The sequence below is a fragment of the Oncorhynchus mykiss genome, chromosome 10 (genome assembly GCF_057628025.1).
Source record: "Oncorhynchus mykiss isolate SJ-2025 chromosome 10, ASM5762802v1, whole genome shotgun sequence".
NCBI classification, from domain to species: Eukaryota; Metazoa; Chordata; class Actinopteri; order Salmoniformes; family Salmonidae; genus Oncorhynchus; species Oncorhynchus mykiss.
The window spans coordinates 40,740,592-40,750,000 of NC_143031.1; the positions used below are offsets into that span (position 1 = coordinate 40,740,592).

The following is a 9,409-nucleotide window of genomic DNA, read 5'->3' on the forward strand; positions in this document are numbered from 1 at the left end:
AAAAAAATGAAACTACATTTTCCTATCAGAAGTGAAAGTGCGAGAGCTACAAAGTAGGTCCCTGATGCCTTTTTGACTGGACCTGATTGAGAAATCCATATTCATGAGGGCAGCCAGTCTCTGATCCCAAACAAAGGCAGACGGGGCTTAGGCAGATTGGGAGGGCGGTAATGGCCTCACGCTGTTTTAAGAGCTCTCCTGCTTGTAGTCCGCAAGAACATTTAATGCCCTTATTAATCATTTTTAATCCGTTTGCTTTTAATTAAGAAACAGCGCGTGGCTCTCCTATCTGCACGTGCCAGGGCTCAGATTAATTGTAGCTTAAGATAGCCGGCCCTGATTGGGGTAATGTATTAGCTAACAAGACGGCCGCTTCTAAAGATATACTCTGTCTACCTCAGGAGCTGGGCTTTTTCTAGTCACCCCTGGAGGCAGCAGTCTAGGCTGAGGGACATATTTTCTATCACCTATAGTTATTTCTACCGAGCCATAACCGAGACACCACAACTTCTGGTTGGAAATTGACCTGATTATTATAATTTTTTTATGATTAAAACCAGACTGTGAAGGAAGGTATAGATGTATAATCTCATGAATCTGCAGCCTCTAGTTGACAGTGACGGTCAGTGTCTCTGTGCTTTGGAGGGCTTGTTTGAGGAAAGTGGAGGAGCAGGTAGTGGCCAGTCACCTTGACGGTCCCCTCAGCCTCTACGAACCAGCGTCTCAGCATGGCCTGGATCTGTCCATTGGTCAGCTCGCTGTTGGCCACCTGGATCTTCCTCTTGACCGTGTCCTCCAGCAGCAGACGCCTCAGACGCCAGTAGAAGAAGTGTCGTGACGTCCGCCACTCCAGGATATCCTGGGAAACCACACACACACAACTTCAGAGATGAGATATCTCACCAACAAGCAATACTGGCTGACTGATATTAGAAAATGTAAATATAATCTAATATTGTGTAATTATTGCCCCCCCCCCCCCCCCCCCCCCCAAAAAAAAAGATGACATTACCCAATTTACATAACTAAACAGATTTTGAACTGAAGAGAATATCTTTGTATGTCATGATATGAGAACTTCTGAGTGCAGGAGAGTCTCCAGAGAAGTAATCTGTCCTTGGTATTCTACTGAGCACCTGTGTGGCTGTCAATCAGATTCTTGTGCGGTTGCATTTGCAGGCACCTATCACTGATAATTGTGCTGTTGCATTTGCAGGCATCTTGAGAGCAACTGAGATTGTCATCTATTATAGAGATACTTCAGTATACAGAAATGCCCTAGCAGCCTTCCTCTCATGAACCCATTGTGCGTACGTGTGTGTGTGATGGAGAGAGCTTGGAATCCTGCCTGGGGCTGTTCTGTGCTTGCTGAGGTGATGGGCCGGGTCATCAGCAGGTAATTATAAAGACACGTCTCACAGCCTGAGAGAGATTGGAACACTCTTTTCCCTAGGCATCTACTGAACACTATATTCCCTCGGCATGTCATCGACTGCACCAGTCTACTGAATTGTAGGTAACACAGGCTTGGTTACTCACATACCGCATATATACAGTTCTGTGTATTGGAATGAGACATCATAAAAAACACTTTTTAATGTAATATTTCTTCACATATAGCTATGTGACCTTCATTTCAATACTGTTCTGATGCAATCACCATCGCACTGCCCTATCCCATCTGGACAAGAGGAATAGCTATGTAAGAATGCTGTTCATTGACTACAGCTTAGTCTTCAACACCAAGCTCATCACTAAGCTCGAGGCCCTGGGTCTGAACCCCACCCTGTACAACTGGGTCCTGGACTTCCTGACGGGCCGTCCCCAGGTGGTAAAGGTAGGCATCAACACCTCCACTTCGCTGATCCTCAAAACTGGGGCCCCACAAGGGTGCGTGCTCGGCCCCCTCCTGTTCTCCATGTTCACCCATGACTGCATGGCCGAGCACGCCTCCAACTCAATCAGCAAGTTTGCAGACGCCACAACAGTGGTAGGTCTGATTACCAACAATGACGAAACAGCCTACAGGGAGGTGGTGTGGGCTCTGGCGGAGCGGTGCCAGGGAAATAACCTCTCCCTCAACGTCACCAAAATGAAGGAGCTGACATGGACTTCAGGAAACAGCAGAGGAAGCACGCCCCCAAACAAGTCGACGAGGCCTTATATTTCTATATTTCTTAATTCCATTATTTTACTTTTAGATTTGTGTGTTTTGTTAGATATTACAGCACTGTTGGAGCTAGGAACACAAGCACTTCGCAACACCTGCAATAACATTGGCTAAATGTGTCATTTCATTTCACAATTCGTGTTCTGATCACGTTCAACGTGACCATGTCGTCTCACCGTAATGACGCCCTTCTCCTGCATGCGTCCCGGGGTGTCGTGGAGGTCGGCGAACTGCACGGCCACCTGGTGGTAGATGGGTAACAGGAACTCCTCCCGCTCCTTCAGTTTGGTCTCCAGCTCCTTCCTCTCTGGCAGGCCCAGCTCTGGGGTACCTGGAGAAGGAGACGTGGCCAAGAGGGTTACAACACAAACCAAAGATTATTCAGTGAGGTCTGATGCAAGCTAGCTGCATACCGAGAACATTCCAAGGAAATTGTGTCAATGTGACAGCGTGAGCATTTGGGATGGGCTCCACTTCCTTTTATCACTGTATCTGTTCTGTATGACAGCGGGATTGTTTGGGGAAGCGGCTACTCAAATCAAATCAAATTTGATTAGTCACATGCTCCGAATTCAACAGGTGTAGTAGACCTTACAGTGAAATATTCACTGACGAGCCCTTAACCAACAATGCAGTTTAAAAAAAGAAAAGAAAGGATAATAAGAGATAAAAGTAAGAAATAATTAAAGCGCAGCAGTGAGATAACAGCAGCAGTGAGTCAATGTACTGGGGCACCGGTTAGTTGAGGTATTATGTACATGTAGGTAGAGTTATTAAAGTGACTATGCATAGATGACAACAGGGAGTAGCAGTGGTGTGGGGAGGGGGGGGGGGGGGGGGGGGGCAATGCAAATAGTCTGGGTAGCCATTTAACTAGATGTTCAGGAGTCTTATGGCTTGGGGGTAGAAGCTGTTTAGAAGCCTCCTGGACCTAGACTTCGCTAACGCAAGCGCTCCGGTACCGCTTGCAGTGCGGTAGCAGAGAGAACAGGCTGACTCGGGTGGCTGGACTGTTCTGCTACCCCAAGGCAAGCGGTACCATTAGCATGAGAATTATGTTGGTTCTATGTGAAATTGTTCAGGAGGTAGGTGTGATACATTCCCTCCCATTTGCTCAGCATGGGTTCTTTATGACTGTACAGCGCAGGCTCAGCTCAGCTCTCAGTATCACTGTCTGATGTGGTTCAGTGTTCTACAGAATCCCTGGCTGCTGTGCTGCCTGTCTTCAGAGATTGATTTCTGTCAGAGCCAATCGGTCAGCCTCCCCACCACAGCCCCTAGAGGCCCGGTGCTGGCCCATAGCTCTATGGCTCCATGGTGCCCCTGTGAGCCCAGAGAAAAATCAATAGGCCGGGTTAGGTAGGAGGACAGGGCGGGGAGGGAGACAGCAGGCCCTGCTGATTGATCTAGCCCTGCTGTGATTGACACATCTCCCCAGGGGACAGAGCAGGGACGATACGATCACCCTCAGATAAAGAACAAGAGTGACAGGGAATTACAGCACACGTGCCCCGCTAGATATTATCATTCCTCCCTCACAGAGAGGGATACAGAGGGAGAGAAGGAGAAAGAGCAACGCAAATGAGATAGTGGAGAGCACAGAGAGAGAACTGCATAAAGAGATTGACAGAGGGAATGTGAGAAAGTATGAATAAAGCTCTAGGACTCGGACCCAGTCTCTCTGCCAGGCCCATGTAGACTGGGTCCACCCTCCTCATGGTCTTCACCAGGTCCTTCTTCCTGAACTTGATCTCTACCGTCCCCTCTGGCTCCAACACTCCACCACTGTGGAGCAGAGAAGAGAGGGATTCATCAAGATGACCGAGGCTCTACATAGCATCACAATGTCACTGATCTGAGCCTACATCAAACCGTACATTGGTCAAGTGTCTAAACAGTGACTTCTGTCTTTGGCATGCTGCCAAGAGGGGTTATGGTTAGTGGATGGAAGTCAAACTCACCGACTGTCCTTGTCAGCATACATCTCCATGTGGCGGGGGTTGATGGTGGGGTCTATGACCACCCAGGACCCCCCTCTCAGCTCTGCCTGGGGAGGGATGTATACCAGAACAGGCTGGCGGTACTCTCTCAGCCCATCCACGATGTAGGCTCCAAACTTCAGCACCTGGTCATACATGTCTGACAGAGGCACAGGAGAGGAATTTGATATGAGACTGAAAAAACACACACACTGGTATAACTGACAGATATATAAACATATATTCTATGGTACCTTTCATGCCTCCAGAGAAGCCCCTCCAGTTGGCGAACACCATGAGAGGGAGGCCCTCGCGGTTCAGGTCCTTGATGGCCTGTGCCGTCTTAAACGCAGAGTCAGGGAACCACACCTGGCCTGCCTGCTGGATGATCTGAGAGCAGGACACAAAGGGTTACTAGTGATCATGCGTTTCTGTGGGTCTTTATGTGAGTATACCTGTATTTGAGACACAGGCCAGTGTATATTAGGAGGAACTTACCTTGGCGTCAGAGTCCAGGTTTGCTGGATCGGCTGGGATTGACAGCTCCACTGATCTGGTTTCCACAGCAACCACTCCAGTAGGTATGCCACCAAGCCTTTGAGAGAGCAGAGGGTCACATCAGGACACACAACTATGCACCCCTGAGGGCTGATTGGTCAGGCGTTAGAGGTCAGACAGGTCAATGTGTGGGGTTAAGATGGGTGAGCTAGCTATGTGAAAGGGGGATACCTAGAAAGTTGTACAACAATGCATTCAACTGAAATGTGTCTTCTGCATTTCACCCAAAACTATCAAATCAGATATCAGGCAGGAGGGGGTTTCAGTACTGGAACATGTCGATGGGCTTGCATGACAGTGGGATGATCAGATAGACCATTTAACATATTTCCTGCACGGCTCACACAACATCCTGTTCTAGAGCTACATACACTCTAAACAAATGATGTTGCGACCAGGATGACCCTTGTGAAATAGACTTGGTAATGGTCTGGAGCCTCATTTACAAACATTGCACATGTACAAATATACCCATGTACCCAAAACATGCGTGCGCCAGCTTTCCCGCAAAAGTTGCCATTTTATAAAAACAAAACTTGGCGTGAGAATATCCTTTCCTCCACGTAAACACCATGCGTACGTACATTTTCTAGTGGTTGAAGTATCGTATTTCAAGCAGGCAGGCAAGTATTTTGACATAGGAATCTATTCCTATTTATTTTCAGAACCAACGCAGAATAAATTCCTCCCCTTTTGTGGCCGTGATGGGTTCAAATCTTGAAGTAGCCATACAACTAACTACCATATGCATCTCTCATCTAAATCGGGCCTAGTAGCCAAGTTAACAGATAGGCTATGTATTTCAGGTTTTGCTGGATGCCATTCCATGCTACTACTGTTGGTAACCTACTGTACATTTTATGAGTAGCCTAGACAATGTTTAAAAATTCATGGGCAGTCCAGCAAATTAGGTTGGGGGGGGGGAAGTCAATGGAAAACACTGTTGAATTCAAACGTTCTGCTGACAGACCCACAACATTTGGACGTAGTTTTTATTATTTCAGAAGCTGTCACAGTCCATCAAATACAGCATAAGTTACTGCCAAAGGGGCCTCTCGAGTGGCGCAGTCTAAGGCACTGCATCCCTACAGACCTGGTTCCATCTCAGGCTGTGTCATAACCGGCCGTAACCGGGAGTCCCATAGAGCGGCACACAATTGGCCCAGCGTCGCCCGGGCTAGGGGAGAGTTTTGCCGGGGGAGCTTTACTTGGCTCATCACGCTCTAGTGACTCCTTGTGGCAGGCCGGGCGCCTGCAGGCTGACTTCGGTTGTCAGTTGAACAGAGTTCCCTCCGACACATTGGTGCAGCATCCGGGTTAAGCAGGCGGGTGTTAAGGAGCGCGGTTTGGCGGGCCATGTTTTGAAGGACACGTGACTCGACCTTCGCCTCTCCCGAGCAAATCAAGGGCGTTATTGTCACCATAAAAGGTGCATGGCGGAGTTACAACGCCCGTTCACACACGCAGTTTTATGACAGATCTGGTTTATGATGGGAAACACACGTATGTACGGCGTGCAAATATTCAGTGTGACATTTACGCACCGGTTACACATGAGGCCCGTGGAATGTTTATCAAAGGACTATAGTGTGTCTATATTGCTTCCAAACAGTGGATTGATGTGGTTCCTTACCTGGCTCTGCCCACCACCACACTTTGAGCCCACGGCTGCATGATCTCTGAGAACGAGCCATGGTCAAAGAACCCACTCTGCCACGGGCCCTTTGGAGCTGCACAGAGAGAGAGAGAGAGAGAGAGAGAGAGAGAGGAGATGGAAAGCTTAAATAATTTATTATTACAAAGTAAACATTTGTAAATAAGAAATAAAACATTCCGTTACTTGGCAGATTGTTTTTTCCCCTCCAGATTCTACTCCTGTCATATCCATGAAAGCAAAAACAGTGTTTAAATATTTTTTTTTAAACAGAAATCTCTAATCTTGTCAGGTCCCATGACGGATGAGGCTGTAAAGAGCCGAGCTCAGCTCTCCTGCTCTTGGCAGAGTGAGCGAGACAGGGCTAGTCTAAGAGGTTACCATTCAATTAAGCCTCCCCACTCATCACAACTAAAGACCGGTCTCCCCCCCACACCGCACGCCCTGCCGGCCCCAATCTCTCCCCCTGCCCAAAGTTGTAATTACACTGATATGGAATCTGCTCAGGCCTGACCCTGCATGTATAACATGAGCCATCCATTCCCCTGCTATCTCTCTCTTCATCCACCCAGCTAGAATGCTGCCCAGGGTTCACCGTGTCTCTCACAGTGTCTGGAGAGCCTATAACCCTCTCTAACAAACAGGAATTAGTTTAACCCCTGACCTCTGGGAGATCTGCCTGAAATGATCATAGCGCAAATCGCAAGGCCAACCTTTAAAATGACACTCAGACTAAATTGAAGTGTGAAGAGCTGCTGTTTCAACACCTGTTGATGCAGCACCAGTGTGACTGGAGGAGGGGATGAATATGACTACAAGTGAGTGATTATTATGATGATAGGAGAGATTTATGAAGGTCCTTTATTGCACAGCGATTGAGGTGATGAGTGTGGCACAGAGTCTGCCTTACGCACAATGTGGCGAGGGAAAAAGCAGTTGCTTCTGGTTTGTGTAGTGCTGTAAATGTTCATGTCTGAGAGGAAGGAAGGAGGGTACTCACTCTGGCTGGGGCGTCCTGCCAGCATCCAGCGGGGGTCATAGGGGGCCTTTGTGGGCATAAACTCCACCAGCCGGTCTATGGGGTCCTTGGCATTGATGATGGGCACGGGACTAGATCGGTCCTGGAGGGGAAGGGGGTGTAAACATCAACTATGAATTTAACCCAGCTTCACTGAAAAGCTGACAGCGTAACAGATGTGCATTAGACGAGCCTAAATGGATGGACAATGGGTTAAATGCTGATACGAGCGGATGGTTACCTTGGGCATGTAGGAGAGCCAGTGTAGCAGCATGTGGACTCCCTCAAAGTCATCACACACAGTGCTGTGGGTCACACCGTTGTTGTGCATGATCTGAATCCCACCCAGCTGGTTGTTGGAGGTGTACACCTCTCTACCCAGCACCTACGGGAAAGAAGATGGGGGTGATGTCACATTGTTTACCATTTGTGACTTCTTCCATAGTCAAACCAAACCATGTTAGCCAATTTCCCTACAAACCGAGAGACCACCAACAATATTTACACATTAGGCATGGGTAGGTAATGGCTATTTTATGTTGTGACACCCATTCTTCTCCCTACAGGGACGAGCTAAACACGCTGAGGCTGGGGATGGAGGGTGGTGTCCCTCGGGCTGTGGATCAATAAGATCTCCCACACAGACACAGACCTATCCCCCAGGTGACAGGGACCCTGCTGCTCCTCACCGCACCTTGGCCTCGTCAATACTGTCGATCGGTGGCCAGGGATCACTATCACGGCGTTCACTGGGCGCCACGGGCACCTGGCGTTCTCCCAGGCGGCCGCGTTATTGGTAACCTCCAGAGTGAATTAATACCGGAGATTTGTCCTCGCTGACACTCTATCCACCCACACTATCGACAGGAGCCATGACAAAGAGCTGCCCGCCTGCACTGCACACTGCCTCACAGCCTGTTTATGAGCACCCACACACATAGAAAGACAAGCGCGCGCACACACGCTCTCTCTCTCACACACACGCTCTCTCTCTCACACACACGCTCTCTCTCTCACAAACACACGCTCGCTCTCTCACACACACACGCTCGCTCTCTCACACACACACGCTCGCTCTCTCACACACACACGCTCGCTCTCTCACACACACACGCTCGCTCTCTCACACACACACGCTCTCTCTCTCTCTCTCACACACGTGCTCTCTCTCTCTCTCTCACACACGCGCTCTCTCTCTCTCTCTCTCACACACGCGCTCTCTCTCTCTCTCTCACACACGCGCTCTCTCTCTCTCTCTCTCACACACGCGCTCTCTCTCTCACACACGCGCTCTCTCTCTCACACACGCGCTCTCTCTCTCACACACGCGCTCTCTCTCTCACACACGCGCTCTCTCTCTCACACACGCGCTCTCTCTCTCACACACACGCGCTCTCTCTCACACACGCGCTCTCTCTCACACACGCGCTCTCTCTCTCACACACGCGCTCTCTCTCTCACACACACACACACGCTCTCTCTCTCAAACACACACGCTCTCTCTCTCACACACATGCTCTCTCTCACACACACATGCTCTCTCTCACACACACGCTCTCTCTCACACACGCTCTCTCTCACACACGCTCTCTCTCACACACGCTCTCTCTCACACACGCTCTCTCTCTCTCACACACACGCTTTCTCTCTCTCTCTCACACACACACGCTCTCTCTCTCACACGCTCTCTCGCTCTCTCACACACACACTCTCTCTCTCTCTCTCTCTCTCTCTCACACACACTCTCTCTCTCTCTCTCTCTCTCTCTCACACACACACACGCTCTCTCTCTCTCACACACACACACGCTCTCTCTCTCACACGCTCTCTCTCTCACACACACGCGCTCTCTCTCTCTCTCTCTCTCACACACACGCTCTCTCTCACACACACACGCTCTCTCTCTCTCTCTCTCACACGCGCTCTCTCTCTCTCTCACACGCGCTCTCTCTCTCACGCGCTCTCTCTCTCACACGCGCTCTCTCTCTCTCACACGCGCTCTCTCTCTCACACGCGCGCTCTCTCTCTCT

At 49.5% G+C, this 9,409-nt stretch overlaps 1 protein-coding gene across 20 annotated transcripts in view; it reads right to left on the reverse strand.

Annotated features, from left to right (window-relative positions):
- The window catches only part of LOC110533878 (acetyl-CoA carboxylase), a 57,581-nt gene that overhangs the window by 2,496 nt on the left and 45,676 nt on the right, over nucleotides 1-9,409 (reverse strand). For all 20 annotated transcript variants that reach the window (XM_090186653.1, XM_090186647.1, XM_090186649.1 and 17 more), the window contains 9 exons: nucleotides 7,621-7,764; nucleotides 7,362-7,482; nucleotides 6,341-6,437; nucleotides 4,648-4,744; nucleotides 4,404-4,539; nucleotides 4,132-4,309; nucleotides 3,843-3,955; nucleotides 2,347-2,501; nucleotides 689-859 (listed from right to left, as the gene is read on the reverse strand). In XM_090186653.1, the coding sequence (XP_090042779.1) occupies nucleotides 689-859; nucleotides 2,347-2,501; nucleotides 3,843-3,955; nucleotides 4,132-4,309; nucleotides 4,404-4,539; nucleotides 4,648-4,744; nucleotides 6,341-6,437; nucleotides 7,362-7,482; nucleotides 7,621-7,764 (1,212 nt within the window). The remainder of the gene's footprint in view (nucleotides 1-688; nucleotides 860-2,346; nucleotides 2,502-3,842; nucleotides 3,956-4,131; nucleotides 4,310-4,403; nucleotides 4,540-4,647; nucleotides 4,745-6,340; nucleotides 6,438-7,361; nucleotides 7,483-7,620; nucleotides 7,765-9,409) is intronic.